Consider the following 19,158-nt stretch of genomic DNA (forward strand, 5'->3'; position numbering starts at 1 on the left):
GCCTGTCCTTTCTGTGATCCTGGTTGTGTCAGAACTCCTCAGAGTCAAGCTGTCTCTGGGATCCTGGGCTTGTTAGGTCACCTGGGAGTGTGGCTTTCTCTGTGTGTTGTGGGACTGGCTGGACTGGCTGCAGAGCTTGTGCCCAAGGTCTGTTCAGAACACCAACCCAGACAGACCGGAGTCACTAGGCTGGCAGAGTTCCTGTGTGCCTGGTCCCGCTGGTCCCAGTTACCCCCATTGTTGGGACAAAAGTTGGTTCCTGCTCACCTCTGATCCTGGGTGTGTCAGAGCGCCTGGGAGTGGACCTTCCTCTGGGTGTTGTGGGACTGGCTGTGGAGCTTGCGCCCAAGGTCTGCTCTGGACCCCAGTCCAGAAAGACCGGAAGGAACCCAACCCCCAAGCTCTGACTTCTTAAAGATGAACAGGTGAATTTTAGAAGAATGTCTTTGTCCCTAGAGGAAGCGAACACTGCAGTGTGTCTACTGTGGATCTTAATTCTACCCAGGGAGCTGCTCACCGGAGGCTCTCATGGCCTTTACTCTCTGCTGAGAAGTAGAACTTCCGTCTAGTGGGTGGGTTAATGGAACAGTGGTCCTGGGTTAATGGAAGGAGATGGAGAGTGGGAGAAAGTGGGGAGTGAGGGACACGGCGGTAAAAATGTCTCCCCGTCCGGGCAGCTCATACAATCAGCTCATACAGCACTGAACTCAAGGATTTGGTTGATTGAACTTTAGGACAGAGCTAATATTTCATCATTTTCCTACCTTCTTAAAATTGTTCCTTTTGTTTAGTTCATGTTTTCTTTTTTTTTTTAAGATTTATTTTCATTTTATATGTGTGAGTACACTGTCGCTCTCTTCAGACACATCAAAAGAGGGCATCTGACCCTATTATAGATGTTTGTGAGCCACCATTTGGTTGCTTAGAATTGAACTCAGGACCTCTAAAATAGCAGCCAATACTCTTAACTTTTGAGCCATCTCTCCAACTCCATGTATTCTTTTTAAAGATGATCTTACTGTGTATCCCTGGCTAGCCTGGGTAGCTGGTAGACCCGACCCCTTGTCTCTGCTTCCTTGGTGCTGGGGTTAAAGAAGGCCCTACTACACCTACTGTGTACTCTTTCTTTCTAGTACTCCAATCTCTGCATGCCTGGCCACTATGAGCATAAGGCAAGAGGACATTTGGCTCTTTGGGGTGTGTGTTTAGCTGTTCCAGGAGCAGCTTTAGATGCTTTGTAAGCAGGCCCCTTTGTTCCTAGCCAACAAACTCACCACCTTCTCTTGTCTCACAAGTATTGATGCACATTATCCTGCACATATGAGTGTGCGTGCAGGTATGACACAAGTAAAGCCTTTCTATAAGGTGAATATTCTTAGTTTTGTTAGGAACATGCTTCTTTCTGCTTCTGTTAATCACTATTCTTTTCTGTTTAGTATAAGTTTCCTTTGGAGAAAAGATTCAAATCGAGGCAGTTTTTTATATTGGCCAAGTTAAATGCTGGTTTTGTGCAAGCATGTGCACACACTTGTGTATTACTCGGAAACCCCATATCTCCTTGAGATGGAGAATTGTCAATATAGAGTGAGTGTTCATGCACAAGTCCAAGGGCTTGCAGCAGTGACATGAGTGTGTAAGGAATTCTAGATTTGCCCAGGGGCTTTTGCCGACAACCTACAACTGCGCTTTCCTACCCCGAGGCTGATTGATTGGGTGTGCATACACACACACACACACACACACACACACACACACACACTTTTTTCACATCACTTTAATTTTGATTTTCCTTCATTCGGATGGTACTTGGAGATCTTCTTAACCTGCTGTCTTACAGGAAGTTTGTCAGTGTGTACAGCAGGCAACAGAATAATTTCCCCATGCTGGTGGGTGTAGTTTCTTCCCCACGTGTATTGGAGAGAGACAAAGGCTGCGGCTTTTCATCCCTTCTCATTCACAGGATACAATTTTGTGCCTCTATGTCCCTCTCTTTCCTTCCTCTTCCTCTTCCCATCTTATCACAAGGGCCCTCCCCTTCCCCATCCCCTCACTTGCTTACCTCTCCTGAGTGGAACCTTGCACACTGTCCCTATGTTGACATCTGTCCAGTACCTTGCAAAACCCTTCTTGTCTTAAATACATTCATAAATGTTTCCTAAGGAAGAAATGGCTTTTTAAAAATGATGAATTGAAATAGTATCCGTCAGATTACCTTTTAATGTGTGGTGTTGTTTACCTTTTTATGTGTGGTGTTGTTTGACGTAAGCAAATTGCCACTCAAAGAAGTAAGTAGATGGCCTGAGGTCATAGGTGGTGAGGAGCAGCTGGGACTCTGCCCGTCAGTCCTGCTGATTGTCAGGGTTGTTACCTCCTTGCTCCCGTGGTCATATTCAGAAGGGCGAGCTGTGGATGAAGAGAGTGCATACTCTGTTGCTTTCACTGGTGTGTATGGGAGGAAACCTAGTTGGTCAAGAGCCATATGTTTTGTTATTTTTTCTTAAGGATGAAGAGGAAGAAATCAAACTGGAGATAAATATGCTGAAGAAGTATTCTCATCATAGAAATATTGCCACATACTATGGTGCTTTCATTAAGAAGAGCCCTCCAGGACATGATGACCAACTCTGGGTAGGTAGATATTTGCAAGCTTTTGGTATGCATCCTGTCTGTGGTTGTTAAGATGAGGGAATTGAGTGCTTCACAGGGAGCGGGGAGGAGGGGAGAGACAGGCACAGGGTCAGCAGCTTCCTTACCTGCGTCTGCACTGTGGCCAAGAGATCAGCACTGGGCTGCCATCTTACAAGAAGCTCTCATAGCAAGGTGAATCAGTTTCTCTTTCTGTTTCACACGAAGGTGTTGTCAGTCGTTCATTAATAACATTAACAATAGTAGTTTATTATGAATAGTAAATTCCATGGAAATTTCTTGAACTGACACATTCAACCTTTACAAACAAATCAAAAACTATTTCTATTGAAAATGGTGACTGAGAGTCTGTCATTTGTGTGAGATGTATGAGATAAGCTGAAGGTGTTAAAATTTACAAGGCAAGAAGGTAGATGGATAACTTTTCTGTTGACTTTAAAAAGGCTAATATAGGAAGCGCTAGCAGCTTGGTACTGACAGGTGAGAGGTACAGAAGGGCCTGGATAGATTCACCCAGAAACAAACCTGCTACACAGTCAAAGCGACTGATAGTGACAAAGATGTCTGCCAGAAAACTTACAGTGGAGAACAGCATCTATGCCAGAGGACTCTGGGGAGACTCGGGGATGGAGCTAGGTTGCCGTCTCTCGTAATGTACAAAGATAATTGAAAAGAGATCAGAGGTCTTAATGTAAGATCTGAATCTGTTGGAGGACAACATAGGACAAACACTTCAGTCTAGGCAGGATTTTCTGGAAAGGCAATAATATCAACATTTGAGAGATGGGATTGGGTAAGGTTAAAACGTTCTGCACAACAGAGGAAACATGAGGAAGGTAGTCTATAGGACAGGAGAAAACTTTTTCTGTCTATATCTCTGACAGGATTAATACCTAGAATGTATTTAAAAAAACTAAAAAACCAAACAGCCCAATCATAGATGAGGCACTGAACAGGCGGTTCTCAGATGATGCACATGTCGCCCACAAATACCTGAGAACATGCGCAGCATCCTTAGCTACGGAGGAGAAGCAGTCACAAATGCCTGTGAGGATAGAGCTCTCACACACTACTCACAACATGAAGATTGTTCAGCCACCACGGAAGTTCCTTTAAAAAAACAAACCTAAAAGTAGAACTACCATAAGATCTAGCTATGCCACGTTAAAACACCCAAAGAACTCCAGTGTGATATATCAGAGGAGATACCTGCACACACATGGCCACATTATGCAGCCAGACTGCATACCTGTGGGCAGATAAATAGAAAGTGCAGTATTTATATATAAGTGCTAGAACTCTGATTAGCCACAAAGAACTATAAAACTGTGCAATTGCTGGAAAAGCGAAGTGACTGGGATAAGTCAGATGCAGGAGGACAAATATTGTTATGTTTTGGTTTTTTTTTTGTTTGTTTCATTTTACATTTTTTGGGTCCTAGTATTCCTTAATGATACATAAAATTATACACAGAGACTTTCCAAAAAAAAAAAAAAAGAGGAAGAAAGAAAGAGAAGGAAAGAAGGAAGATCCTGAGGAATAAGACCTGAGGCGGTCCTTTTTTTCCCCACATACATATGTGTATACATGTGCACTATCAAATAAAAATACAGATGAAAGTGTGCTTGGGTTCAATCTTAGCACACACAGACTGTGTTAGTTTAGCTCCTGTTACTGTGTTAAAACACTGACAAAAGCGACTGAGAGGAGAAGGGGTTTATTGTGGCTTACATGGCAGAGCCCCTCAGATGGGAGTCATGGCTCCTGGGAGTCATGGCTGCCAGGAGTCAGCTCCTCACACAACCTTAGTAGTTCTGAAGCAGAGCAGACAGGAAGTTGTGCCTGCTGGTGTCCGCCAGTGCCTTCCAGCAGTGACATACTTCCTGTGCTGAGACAAAATGCACAGACACACAAGCTAGAGAGAGGGAAAGAGAAAGAGGAGGAAGAGAGGAGGGAGACACAGGGACTACAGAGATAGAAATGAGATAATTATTCCTATTTTTATTGCTTAACTTCAGTCATAATTGAAATTTTGGGACAGTTCAGTTCATTTTCTAAGAAGTCTACAAGTCTAGATGTTACAGATACACATCTTCAAATGTGGTTTAAAAGTACCATTTCCCTTTTGATTTAGACTCAGCTAATAGGAAATATTCTGAAATGATTTCCAGACCATAGTGTATAAAAACAGCACATCTTCAGGAAGCACTTCTGGAATACAGATCTCTAATAATCTGGTAGTGATGACCACCAAAGTGGTTTCCCTTAGAGGGAGGGAAGACACACATCAGAATTACCACCCAGGCCTGTGCCACAGAACGGGATGGCAGGGAACATGCTTTTAGGCAGCAGACTACTGTTACTTGGATGTTTCCAACATGATCTTGCATGTGCTCAGGTGGCTTGTAAGGGAACAGGATTGTGTGATCTAGCTTGGATATGTACTCAGTCCTGGGATGTGGTTGTTACAACATGTCTTGTCTGCCTTGTAGCTTGTTATGGAGTTTTGTGGGGCCGGGTCCATCACAGACCTTGTGAAGAACACCAAAGGGAACACTCTGAAAGAAGACTGGATTGCTTACATCTCGAGGGAAATCCTCAGGGTAAGGAAAGCAGGAGCGAACTGTGCTGTGCTCTGATCTTACACTTCCACTTGGAATGGACTCCTCAGTTTGTCTTTGTGTTTTCTCTCTCTATAGAGGTTAGATAGCCAAGCATTCTCTGTATGTTAGTAGTTTATTCTACACATGGTTTGATACTTTCAACTCTGAAGACCCAAGATGTTGGCCTGTGTGGTTTAGAAACCATTTGAAACAAATTCTGTGTATAGAGGGTACAGCCTCCCCCTTGAGGCTACTTCATAAGGCATGCGCTATAGCAGCCATACTGTTCTAGATCTGTGAATGTGAGTGACCTCACGAGGGGAAGCCTGCTCAGCTCATGTGCAGACATGCATCGCTGCAGCATGAGGAACTTGAGCACGCTCATGTCATGCTTCATGTGGAGGATGTTGGGGTGCTCCTGTAGCCAGTCTCCAGTCCCTCAGGGCAACTGAAGCTCTCTGAGTCTGAGGCTGTTAAACGGTGCCCAGCAGCACCTCCTGGGAGGAATGACTGTGCACGGCTGTGTCTGGGCTAGCTCTGCAGAGGCAGCAGAGCAGCACTCACAGTGCTGAGTGCTGGTTTCCAGACCTTCAGTGGCTTTGGTTTTAGCTGTTAGAATCTCTTGGAATATTTATGAAGTACAGTTCTAGTGCTTAGTGGTGTTTTGTTTTGTTTTGTTTTGTTTTGTTTTGTTTTAACAGCCGATTGCAAAGCTGGCTAATGAGCTCAGAACAAGTTTCTAAACTTCCACTAAATGCATTCTTTCAGGCATAAGGCTGTCCTGACAACACAGGAAGTTTTTCAGAGCCTCATATTTGGGAGTTGTGTATGAGTTGCTAAGGGACTTCTTTCTCCAGCTACCACAGCTGTTCTGTCTCTTTTCCCTAAGCTGCATACTTAAACTGATTGCAGGATGGCTTGTCCTTCCATGGTTTAGAAATGAAGACTCTGGAGTCAAACTGAAATTTTATTCATTTGCCTACTAATCAAAGTCTGGTAATGAGTTAGCCTTTTTCTTTAATTATAACTAAATTTACTTTTTTATATTTAGGATTTATGGAAGACTGCACGTTTAAAAACTGTCAACTAGAATTCCTAGAGAAATATTTTAATGTCTCTTTGCTTATATATTTTATGGAGCTTTCAAGAACGGTTCCTTCAAAAGACTGGTTGGGAGTGGTGCTAGGAGAACCCATAATTCCTCACACATGTCCTCACTACGTATCAGGTGCCTGCCTCTTATGGCTCTTACAGAGAGCCTGAGGGAGAAGCTGCTGTCCTAGGGCTCAGTAGTGACAGGCGGAGTTCAGCAGCAAGGAAAGGCTGGGTCCTAGGTGTGCCTAGGCATGGGTTTGAGGAGCTTGGCTGATAGCTGTTCTCTTGTTTAAAAGTAGACACACCTTTTTGTAGGTAATAGCTTTAGACTTGTGGGCATTTGCTTTGGCTTCTTGTGTGCTGCAGCATCAAGGATAGAGCACACTCAAAGTAGATAAAAGAAATCCGTGTTTTTAGCATAATTTTCTAGACATAGGATGTATCTCACATATCAAAGATGATTGCCTGTTTCTGTAAACCCAGGGAGAGCAGGTTACCTGTCAAGCATAATGTGTGTATTTTAACAGTGTGTCACCATTGACTTCAGGAACATTGAAGAGAAGCCTAAGTTGCTTGTAGCTCTAGTCAGCATGGTGGCAGATGGTATCCTTTGAAATGCTACTGATTGTTTTCTTCTTAGTGAGCATCTTTAATAAGAACCTTCTCCACCCATGAGCTGTCTACAGTAAAAATTTTCTATGGTAGAGTTTTAGTTCAAAACAAAGAAATACCCCAATTACGTGCTGGTGTTTGTTTTAGGAGTTGCTGTGTGTTGGTGTTGATAGAGAAAGCAAGTGAACCCAGTGAGCCCTTTAGGCCTCAGACATAGCTGGAGGTGATTGGTTTCCATACGGAAAGCTCCCTCTCAGCCCTCCAGGCCAGGGTCCTAAGTATACAGATCATCACTGCCTCAAGTTTTGGGCTAGCCTCCTGAACAGTAAGGGGCACAGGGCTTACTGGCACAGCCGTTCTGTCCTTCTTGCCTATTTGCTCACACACATTCTAAGCCAGTTTTTCTCCTTGTGGTAGAAAGAAATTGGGACTTTACATCGCTAGTGTTGAGCAGAGTTTGACAGCTCTTTGTCACATGTAGTCAAGGAAGATAAGCTTAGAAGAAAACCGTTTCCAGTTGATTTAGAACAGGCTGTTTCCTGAGTTGATGTGGACATGGTATGTATACCCAGGAGGAGTAATTATGGCCTCAGTTCAGGATTAGATCCCAAGGAACTTATTGTACATAAGTTCCTTGTCTTTATTTATTTTTGCTGTCTTGTCTGGTCTTCAAGGTAGCTGTGTTATGAACTGTTCCTGAGTAGAAGCAACAGTCCTTACAGAGTATGGATGGAGAAATGGGGATGATTTCACACACTTACTGCTGGAAGATGTAGATTGCATATAAGCCAAAACTGTCTGAGAACACAGGGCTGCTCATGTTGTCGGAAGATGCCGGAGGGTAAAGAGGAAGTTCATGCAAGTTAGAAAACAGAAGTGAACTGAAGAGGTAGAAGTAGAAATTCCGTACGACCCAAGTGGCTTGCTTCAGTTTGCTCTTTGAGTGTTTGATGTTAGGCTTGCTGAGGTGGGAAGGCACTTCCTAGTCAGAGCACTGCAATGCCCGCGGCATGGGCTTTTCCTACCACAACATTATGGTATAATGCTACCCCCACGATGAAGAATAGATAGGTATCACATAATCTGTTTTCTGTTTCACTGGCAGATTAGTAAGTGAATTTCGAACCCACTGTGCTTGAAGAAAAAGTGATCTAGGGCTATTGTTGCTAATTCGTATATGTTAGGCTTGAGAGCATAGGCCTGTGGGCCCAGCGCTCTGGCACCTGAGGCAGGAGGCTTTCAAGTTTAAAACTCGGCTAGGCTACATGGTAAAGACTAGCTGCATCCACCACCACAGCCCCCCACCCCTTATTTATTTTTAATAAGAAAATTGAACCCCTTCAAGTAACCTACTCTTTCTTTCAGCACTGAGAGAGGCACTTCAAAATGAGTGGGTTGCTATGTCTTAAGAAGGTGCATTCTGGAGTGTAGCTTCTCTGGTCAGGAGGATCAAGGTGAATGAGTTGTGCAGCATGCTGCATCACTGCATTTACATCATAGGTGGATGTGTGTGTTTCCCTACAACCTCTTTCTTGGGAGATGCTACCAGACTCATTCTGGGTGTAGGGCTTCAAAGGTGCATGTGCCAGGAGTGCTTGCTTGCCTAGGGAAGAAAGGCATTTTATTCCTACACAAGGCTGTTCTGGTGACAGAATCACTTTACACTTGAACAGAAGTGAGATATATCAGCACTTAACAGTTTGTTCCTCGGTGGTAGGAAGACAAGCCTGCATTTTAAGAGCCAGATTCTAAGGCCCCCTCTCTAATTCTTTGCTGTTCCCCTGGGACGATTCTAGCTCAAATAAGTTCACAGAGTTACCCACTGAAAGATAGACATTTGGTGTGGGAAAGGAGCTGTCCTGAACACAAATAGCCCAAATTATAGCAGAAAAACCTCAGATGGCAATCTAAAACTATGTCACAGGCACAGCTTAAAGTGGTTGCGATCATCCCAGAGGGCAAGCCCAGCCCACTGCTCTCTGTATGTGTGGCAAGGCTGGCAGTGTCTTCCTGGGAATGCGCCAGGGGTAAATTTTATGTTCTAAATGCGGATTTACAAAAACTTGGCCCACGTGTGCACCTTATTATGAAAGGGTGCTCCTAGCTGTCTATTTACAGGGACAGAGAACTGAGACTCGGATCTGCTTTTCTTTTCAGGGATTGGCTCATCTCCACATTCACCACGTTATTCACCGAGATATCAAGGGCCAGAATGTGCTGTTGACTGAGAATGCTGAGGTGAAACTTGGTACGTGGTCCTGGTGCCGGCGGGCAGCACGCTGTGCCCCTTTAACAATTACCTAAGAGTTCATCCTGTTAAACGGTTGCTTTTACTTCTCCCCTGAAGGATAAGAGGACTGGCTTATTGCTTAGCCAGCCCCAGCCTCCCCATCCCATGTTTCTGTAGTCTGTTCTATCCAGATATAGTAGCCAAACACAGTGTAAAATGTTTTTGTTTTAACTTGGGCTTGTGAGGACTGATGAGGCCCAAACCCAGGAACTCATGACTGAGGCACACTTTCTGCCCTACACTAACTTAAAAGTCGGACTTTCTTATGTAAACATAGTGGTGCCTGGCATAGGGCATTACTAGGACATGGAGGATGAAGGAAAAACATTATGAGTTTGAGGTCAGCCTGGGGTATAAAGTTGGGGGCTGGGGTGGGAGAGTGAGCAAGGGGAGAGCAAGAGAGATAGGCAGGAGTCGTGGGAAGAGGGCAGAGAGATAGATAGAAAGATAGAGAGTCGGGCACACAGACACAGAGACAGGTATGCAGAGACAGGGCACCTTCAATGACTGACTTTTCTGTTTCAAGAAGATTCCGACTTCCTGCTTTGCCTTATCAGAAGTGCCGGATCTGACCACTGCTACGTTCCTGCCCTATCATCTGAACTCTTCACTTCTACCCTATGTCCCATGTTACAATATGGAAATTAGATGGTTATTTTTAATATTAGAATAAAGAATAAAGTCATAAAAAGTAAGCTGAGCTGTTTTTGGGTACACTGGTGGGAGCTGCACTTGTTGCTGGCACAACGTGTTTTCTGTTACTTCTTAGAGCTTGCCCCAGGACCTTTGCATATCCTGTTCTCCATTGGGAATCCATATCCGCATTTTCAGTGGTACAGTTTTTCCTGTCTCTAGGCTCTCTGATCTGCCTTGGACCCTTGCTTCCTTTCTATAGTGCTGTTGATAATTATAAAATTTATAATTCTGTTGATAATCATATGGCACTTCTCAAGTGGAAGAAAATAGTCCCCTTTACTAGAATATTCTGGGAGCACAGCAGCCGGGATTGTGTCAGTCCCTGGTGTATTTTCATATGGTTCCTGGACATCATCTTCAGTGTTGGTGTGGGTATTAAGCAGGTGCCTCATGGGTGGCATTTCCTGCTTTCTAATGACTCTGACATGTTCCCTGTCTCCCCGAGCTTTACCTGAACTTGTCCCCATTTTATTTTTATGCTCTTACATTTTAAACACAGTCAGCATTAACTTTTTCTATTAAAGGGTCATGTTATTTTTCCTTCAGACACCCAGTAGTCTGCTCTCCTTTTTCTTCTAAAAGTCTGAGCCATAGACACTCCTTCTTAATGTCCACATCACTGCTCGCTTCTGCAGTGCCTCTGCTGCCTCGTTATCTGCAGGGGTTCTGCCCACTTGGAAAGTCTCTTGGGGGCTAAGCTGGGACACTCATGTTGTCTTTGCTCTGCCATTTCCATGCCCTGACCTCATGCCACGAGACTGATACCCTCAGTCTTTCCTGGCCAAGGTGCTGGAAAGCTTAATCAGGCTTTTTGTCCTGGTTTTGTCCTCTGTGTTGAGGAACAATCAACAAGTAAGCCAACTGTTTCCTGAACTTGTTCTGTACACAAAGTGGAATGTGTACAGAACCACATTCCCCTGCCAGTTGTCTAGCATTTTGTGAGAGCTGTATACACCATTAGTGTGAGCTGTATGCCCTCCTGCTGGACTCATGGCTGCCTGTGGGCTGTGGCGATGGTGGCATATACTGAAGGGCAAACATCCAGCGTGTGCTTTCTGCTGACCCTGCCTCCCTCCCTCCATGGCTTTCTTCTAGCCAACCATCATCATTCAGTTCCCAGAAAGTAGAAGTCGCTCTGAAAGGTCAACTCACATCCCAGCTTTGTTTTGGGGTGTGTGTGTATGTCTATACATGTGCTTGTGTGGTTACAAGTGCCGGAACACATAATGTCAGAGGACAACTGATCTTTGCCTCCATCTTCACGTACGCTCTAGGGACTGACCTCCGGTCCTCACTTGTACAGTGGGTTCCTCTAAGTCCCTTCACCTTCTGAGCCATCTCACTGCCCACTCTGATTTGTGAGTCTCTTTTTTAGTACAGTGCTGTGTGTTAACCGCCCTACCCTGCAGTAATCCCTCTGTCGGTCCCTCCGCAGGCCAGGGTGGCCTCCTGGCCCAGGCTCTTGTGCTGCAGTTTTGACATTGCTGCTCTGAGAGTGGAGGGTAGGGAGGGGCACAGTCCTTCCCAGTGCTGACTCCCAGAACGGCTTGCAGCTGACTGAGCTGCGCTGCCTGTGGCGTCTCCTCGTAGACTTTCCTCTTCTTTGTTAATTGTGCTCCACTTTTTCTTGCTTTTTTGTTCCTTAGTTGATTTTGGTGTAAGCGCTCAGCTGGACAGAACAGTTGGACGGAGAAATACGTTCATAGGCACACCCTACTGGATGGCTCCAGAGGTCATCGCCTGTGATGAGAACCCAGATGCCACTTACGACTACAGAGTAAGAACACCCACCCCTCACCCCTGATGCCATTACGACCTTGCTGGGCATTTTTGTGTAAAGAGTAACTTCTCTTAGTTATAACTTTTCTTAGACAAATAAATTGAAGTGATTATAGAGTGACCTCTAGGGACTTGAAACCGCAGTGCACCTTTTTATCCAGGCATAAAACTCATATTTAATTATCTGACTCAGCTTGACTGTATTACTACTTTATTTGTGAATAAAAACAAAACTTCTGCTTTAGTGGTTGTTGTACTTGTTAGTAATGTTAAAATTGAGTTCATAGTTTAACTGTTCCTTGTGTATTTCAGTATTTGTTGCCAATAGCCATTTAGTGAGAATTAATTTAAAGCATTGCTACACCAGGATTTTCATTTAATTTGAATTATTTAAATATGTATTGCAGACCAATTTTTCTACTCCTTAATGCATACATAAAGCATTGAAACACTTTTCACCATTATCAAAATAATAATCATGCTTAAGTAAATAAAAGTAATTAATCCCTAGGGCTGAAAAGGTAATAATATCCTAGCCAGATTTGTTTTTATTTTTTTTTCTTACCTGAAGGATGCTTTTATTTTATTTGTATGACTGTCCAGAACTATATCTAGGCATCTAGAATATTCTCTTCTGTTTTTTCAGAGTGACCTCTGGTCTTGTGGCATCACAGCCATCGAGATGGCAGAAGGGGCCCCCCGTGAGTATCTTCCTCCCTTCTGGGCTCATTTGTTTTGTATAAAGGGATGGCTTGTAAGAACCCAAGGACACTGGGCAGAACCAGGCATGGCCGAGCGATTAGATGAGAGACTCACCATCAGGGTTGCTACAGGTTCGCAGGGAACTCTGGGCAGAACCAGGCATGGCTGAGCGATTGGCTGAGATACCCACCATCAGGGTGGCTGCAGGTGCCCCGGGAACTCTCAGTAACCACTACCCCTTTGGAGTACCCTAGGTCTGCAGCCTACTCATATGCAGCATCTGAAATTAATAAGAGATATTTTTTCTTTTCATTTAAAGAGTATTGATTGAAACAGATCCCTAATATTTGAAATTTTATTTCTTATTTTGAATTTACAAATTGAAACGCTACCTTTTATTCATGGAATTTTCTGTGAAGATTTGAGTTTGCTTTTCCTTGAGTTAATTCAGTAAGTTGATCAATCACAAAATTGATCTTTAATTGGGGTTGTGATAGAAATGTAGAAAAAATAAGGAGACCATGGTCAGCATTTCTCCTGGCCTGCTAGAAAGGTGTGCCCATTGTTGTGTGCTGCCTCGTACATGGTTGTGAGGAAACATTTGCTGAAAGACACAGTTAAAAATCCATTACCATGTGGCAGTGGGTGTGCCCCGAGAGTACTGTGCCCTTCGGGTTTCCTTATGTGGTGTTACACAGGGGACATATGTGCTGGGTTGTTTGTCTCAGTGTCCCTTCACTGGGATACTGGTATCTGCTAGTCTGGTCCCCATTCCCAGCCACCTTACAAGTGTCCTCTGAGCATGTGCTTCATCTCCTGTGACATGCCAGTGTGCATGTCTGCTGAACTCACCTTTCTTGGAGTGTTACATGAGCAGAAAGTAACTGCACAGAGGCCAACACCTCCATTTACACTCGGCTTTCCTATCTCCTCCCGACACGAGCTGGAGTAACAGACAGCAATGTGTGGGGACTCTGAATGTGCGTGCTGCATTTAAGCATTGCTTCCATTTGAAATACTGAAGGCCTTTACAAAGCTGTTAGACCAACCTTATAAAAACAGCCATTTTCATTATAATTTTTAGGTGATTTAAAAACTTAAATTTTTCTCCTTTTAAATTTGAATTAATACTTATCTTTGATTTATTAAAACTATCCAATGAGTGTCAATTTGAACTTGTTGTTTTTGGTCTTCTTATATTTTACTGTTTTTAAATGGTAAATTCAAGTTATAGCCTAGGGTTTATAACTAGATATCTCAGCTGCTTGCCATTTGTGGCAATTATTTGTGAATGAAACTATTTGTACATGAACCCCAGTGGTCAAGAGAGAGTAAATATGTGCCTTACTGACACAGCCATCTCCTTTCCTAGCTCTCTGTGACATGCATCCAATGAGAGCGCTGTTTCTCATCCCTAGAAACCCTCCTCCCAGGCTGAAGTCAAAAAAATGGTAAGCCGTGTATGGATTTTCTTCCCTCCCCACCTCTTCCTTATCTCTCTCCCCCTCTCTTCATCTCTCTACTACTCCATCGGTCCCTCCCTGGTCCCTCTCTCCTCCCCTGTTTTCTATGCCTTTCTTTTCTTCTCTCCCTACCCCTATAGTTTCACTTTGTTCAGGAATAAAATTCTGGCCACCCTAACTTCAGTACTATGAAGCCAGCACCCTTAAACAGTCTAAGGTGCATTGATTTCTTTCTGTTGTTGTTGTTGATACATTGTATTTGATTTACAAGTGACTTCTAAAAGCCCTATAATATGAAGAAAAGGTTATGTTTTAATGTTTAAGGTTTAAACATCTTTTAAGTATAATATGTTGCAGAACATTTTCCTACTAAAATGGCAAAGATGTGTTGAAAGTCCTTTGGTAATAGATTTTAACATTGATGAAGGGTGTCTGGGGCCATGGTGTATGTTTGCAGGCCCCGAAACTTATAATTATGACTACAACAGGAGAACCATTTGAACCTAGGAGTTAAAAGCATTCTGGGTAATAGAGCAAGCTCCTGTCTGGGGTTAGGGTGCGTTGCAGATACAGTAATGTTTTATAAAATGTCCCAACCAATGTTAGGGCTGTGCATGAGTCTTCACACACTGGGCTGGGAATGGGAATAGGACAAAGCTCTAAAAGTATCTATGGCACAAAGGAGGGTGACAAGAGTCCTTCGTCCCACCTGCATTGTGCACACACATGCACAAAGTAAAACCTGTCATTTCTGCCTTTGTCCACTAAACTCTGGGACCTGATGCATCGAGCCAGTGTAAGGCTGCTGAAGCGTCCGTAGATGTCCTGCATTTGCCCACTGAGGCAGGCCCTTTGCTCATCTCTGTGTTTGTTATGACACCTATTATCATATGTGCGCCTCCCTGAACCCCACATTAGTGAAGGCCTTTCTCTGTTCCTGTGCCTCTGCCTGCTCCATGATATAATGGTTAATGAGAAACATTAGCCTTAAACTCTGTTCCTTTAAACCTGGCTGCTTTTATGTGTGGTATGTTGTTTGTCGTACACTGCAGGTGTGGTCGCAGTGACAGTGGTGTGGTACATTGTTAGTGTGCCCTGCAGATGTGGTCACGGTGACACTGCTGACTGGTGCGGATTGTTAGTGTGCACTGCAGGTGTGGTCGCAGTGACACTGCTGACTGGTGCAGATTGTTAGTGTACACTGCAGGTCTGGTCACAGAATGGTTTTCAGGCTTGTCACTGGTATTTTTGAGCTTTACTTTTGTGATAAAAGTTTGATGATACGTTTCACTTCCTTTTACAGGTCAAAGAAGTTTTTCAGCTTTATAGAAGGCTGCCTGGTGAAGAATTACATGCAGCGGCCCTCTACAGAGCAGCTTTTAAAACACCCTTTCATAAGGGATCAGCCCAATGAAAGGCAGGTTCGAATCCAACTTAAGGATCACATAGACCGGACCAGAAAGAAGAGAGGCGAGAAAGGTATTACGGAGGTTCCTTTAAGTTTGCCTTTCTAGCATTGCATTAAGAGGCCATAGACCAGTGTTAAGAGCAGCAGGTTTCAATCTGACATTTTAAGTACAGGCTGCTGTTGTTGAGCTCCACTTCTTTCCCTCTGTGCTCTTCCTCCCTAACGCCCTCTTTCCTCGTCCCGTCACATGGTCCTGGGCCTTCCTGCACACTTACCCAGCAAGAGCAAGACCACGGATGCTAACCTCCTCAACAGCCCGCCTCCCCTCTTGTGATTCCTGTCTGGTTTTATGTCATATGCCATACACTGACACAAGTGTGGGTAAACAGTGTGAAATATGCCTCAGTTCCCTGAAGGTTGATTTGGCTGTGCAGAGTCTTCTGTCATATGTATGTTTTGGATTACTTTTTTAAGTACAGGAAGATTTTGCTATGTGGTGTTATTTTCAAGTGGCATAATGAGTTCATCGTAGGTTCTGCATCAGGTTTATTCCTGGACACTTGTTTCTTTCTCAGTGAGTTTGTGGTTGTCATATAGGGAAGCTACTGGGTTTTGTATGTTAATTCTGTATCCTGCAGGATCTTTAAGTATCTGAGATTAGCAATACTTTGAGTTCTTTCTTATCTTTATACCTTTTACATCTGACACTTTAGTTGGGTGGGACTTGAAACACCTGTATCAAATAAGTGTCTAGTTCTAGGTTTTAGAGAGTGTGTTCATTATCCCTCATCTAGTACAGTGAAGTTTGTAGGTTTGCCATATATAGCCATTATTACTATTTAGAAGTGTACTCTAGGTTTTGTGCTCCTTCTTTCTTCAGGACTTTTTTTTTTTTCTAAGTAGGGCCTCACTATAGCATAAGCTGAAGATTCACAATGATTCTTCTTCCATCTTAGCTTCCCCTATACTGGAATGGGTGTGTGCTATGAGTCAGGATTTTTCTCATTTGGAGCTCTGTCCTGAAAAATTTATTTATATCATGTATTTTTTTGCTTGTTTGTTTTGTTTGGCAGAGCTCTGCATCCCTGAGATAAAGCCATTTTGATTGTCTATCTAGTCTTTATATATGGCTTGAATACAGCTTTCAAGTATTTTGTTAGGAATGTAAGAAACCCAGTGTTCCTTAGAGAAATTGGCCTTTAATGTTCTTTCATTCAATCTTTCTTGGGTTTTGCTGGTAGGTCATCTTGGCTTCATAGGATGAGTCTGGTAGGTCTTCCCCTTCTTTCGCGTGGAGTGGCGAGACATCCTCATGATTTGGCAGCAACCTTCCTTGCATCTGTACCGCCATACTTACACTTCTTAGTCACTGATCTCAGTCTCAGTGCTTGTTAAGGACCCATTTAAATGCTTATATCTTACAGATTTAATTGTGGTAAACAGTAGGCATTTAGAAGTTTATTCATTTCTTTATTTGCCAACCTTTAGAATATAAGTTTTCAGAGCATTTTCTAAGAATCTTTTGGGTTTCATTGGCTCTATGGTGACAGTTTGCTTTTCATCTTTATTTTACTAGTTTAACTGGGAGTTAGTCTTATTGATCTTTTCAGAGAACTGGATGTGGCGACCGCTTTGGTGTACCGCTCTTCCCGTGTCTGTTCGGTACTTTCTACTCTGCTCTTCGTTTCTTGTCATGTGCTGAGTTTGCTTTAGCTTCTTCATTTCTCTAGACCAGTACTTGAGATCTCTGAATTTTTAACATATCTGTTATTTCCGTAATCTATGTATCGATCATCTGTTTGTTTTTGTCAGTGTAATACTTCTTTTGTGTGTGAATATGCTGATGCTGTTGAGTTATTTTTCGGTGTGTACTCAATCACAGAAAGTCCCACTTACTGGATTTTATCAGTGGAGAAAGACCGGCTCTTCTGTAGGGAGTGTAGCCAGCTCAGAATTGCTAACTTTTGACGGGAAGTCAGCCACTCTTCTCCTCATGCCGTTTCTATAAATTGCATCTTGGTTTTGGTCGTTCGGACTCTGGGAATGCTTGCCTGCACAGGCACCTCTGAGGATCTGAGCTCTCCCTTTCTCTCGGCCTTGTCTTTCAGATGAGACGGAGTACGAGTACAGCGGGAGCGAGGAGGAGGAGGAAGAAGTGCCTGAGCAGGAGGGAGAGCCAAGGTACAGACGCCAGCCTCCCCAGGCTTCACCGACGCCCACACTCTGTGAGGCTCGAATGGAGCAGTGGATAACACTGGCTTGCTTCCTGTCTGCCATTTTTCTCACCCCATGACAGATCTCTGTGAACAATTCCCAGACTCTTGCCTAGTTTTTAGTTTTGTTCTTAACCCAGTTTTCTGTTTGAGGCTGAGGAGATCATGCTTCTGGCATTCATTGCTGCAGAAGGCACAAATGGGACAAGTCAGCTGCTGGACATAAGTCAGTCCCACACAGAGAAGCATGCCACTCAGAGGCCAGCAGGCCCTCTGCTGAGGAACTTTCCCACAGTCTTATTTTCCCTACGTGCAGATGTGGTTGCCAGCTTTGGCCTCCATTCTTCAGGTGTCTTCTGCCTGCTTTATCTCAGGGAAGCCAGGCTAAGAAGAATGGGTTTACTTTTTCATATTTTTACTTTAGTAATAGGTTTGCCTGCAACCATCCTACCTCTGGCCTTACCTTTGTTGAGTACAGAACAAAACCAAGATGAAGGTTACACTAAGACTCATGGGAGTCATGAGTTGGGAATAGAGATTCAAAGAGGGACACAGAGGCTTAAGGAGGTGTTTATTGCTCTGTATGATACAAGCTTGGGAAACAGCCCCCAACATAGAAAATAATAGCTAAGTTTTCATGCAAAGCTTATTCACAAGTTTCCCGTAAGGCCTGCTGCTGATAAAACATAGTGTCAGGGAACAAAGCAGGCTTGGTGTAGGCCAGATGAAAAAGGAGGGATGCTGAGACTAGTGGATGACTTCTGAGGACCAGAGGGAGACCAGCCATGAGCGAAGAGGAGAACCCGAGCAGAACCTCTCGTCTACTAGGACTGCAGTTTCAGACATTACTAAATGATAGAGGATGAAGGAAGCCTTTGGAGAAGTAGGCATAGTCTTCCTGGTAGACTTGTTGATTGAACTCCTGGGCCCAGTCAGTAGCCCCGTGAAGGGAACTGGGTGTTCCCATTGGGTCACACCCTCCGAGGCCCAGGAGATGCATGGAACCCTGACAGCCCTGTCCCCTGCAGTTCCATCGTCAATGTGCCTGGAGAGTCGACTCTGCGACGCGATTTCCTGAGACTGCAGCAGGAGAACAAGGAGCGGTCTGAGGCTCTTCGGAGACAGCAGCTTCTGCAGGAGCAACAGCTCCGGGAACAGGAGGAGTACAAGAGGCAGCTGCTGGCTGAGAGGCAGAAGCGGATTGAACAGCAGAAAGAGCAGAGGAGGCGGCTGGAAGAGGTAGAAAAGACAAGTTCTGTGCTTTTTTTCCTCTTCCTTACCCATGTTCACATCAGACACCCTGCTAGCTTGTTGACGAAATAGGAGCTACAGGTAGTGAGGTAGTCGGCCCCTGCTCTGCTGCAGCAACTCAGAGAACTTCTGTAGGGATGTGTGGCTGTGCACTAACGGCTTCACATTCCTGGAGGATCTGCCAACACTTATGTGCATATCGAGAGGAGCGGGACCTCCCAAGACGTGTTTCCACTGTGCTTAGCTTGACTTTCTTAGACTTGACCTCATTTCTCTGCCATTCTTGGCTTTTGTGACCCAGTTTTACATTTTTCTGAAACTTCAGACTTTTTCATATGAAAAGCATTATTCTTTAAATGCCTTTGGTTTGGGGTGGATTTAAAATAAAGCATTAAGGCCA

General features: G+C 44.0%; 1 protein-coding gene across 23 annotated transcripts in view; it reads left to right on the top strand.

Annotated features, from left to right (window-relative positions):
- Window positions 1-19,158, top strand: part of Map4k4 (mitogen-activated protein kinase kinase kinase kinase 4) — a 137,910-nt gene that overhangs the window by 81,589 nt on the left and 37,163 nt on the right. For all 23 annotated transcript variants that reach the window (XM_031367306.1, XM_031367317.1, XM_031367313.1 and 20 more), the window contains exons 4-12: window positions 2,503-2,628; window positions 5,139-5,249; window positions 9,114-9,204; window positions 11,589-11,719; window positions 12,368-12,422; window positions 13,796-13,874; window positions 15,190-15,365; window positions 17,403-17,475; window positions 18,536-18,746. In XM_031367306.1, the coding sequence (XP_031223166.1) occupies window positions 2,503-2,628; window positions 5,139-5,249; window positions 9,114-9,204; window positions 11,589-11,719; window positions 12,368-12,422; window positions 13,796-13,874; window positions 15,190-15,365; window positions 17,403-17,475; window positions 18,536-18,746 (1,053 nt within the window). The remainder of the gene's footprint in view (window positions 1-2,502; window positions 2,629-5,138; window positions 5,250-9,113; window positions 9,205-11,588; window positions 11,720-12,367; window positions 12,423-13,795; window positions 13,875-15,189; window positions 15,366-17,402; window positions 17,476-18,535; window positions 18,747-19,158) is intronic.

Source organism: Mastomys coucha, unplaced genomic scaffold (assembly GCF_008632895.1).
Source record: "Mastomys coucha isolate ucsf_1 unplaced genomic scaffold, UCSF_Mcou_1 pScaffold14, whole genome shotgun sequence".
Taxonomy (NCBI): Eukaryota; Metazoa; Chordata; class Mammalia; order Rodentia; family Muridae; genus Mastomys; species Mastomys coucha.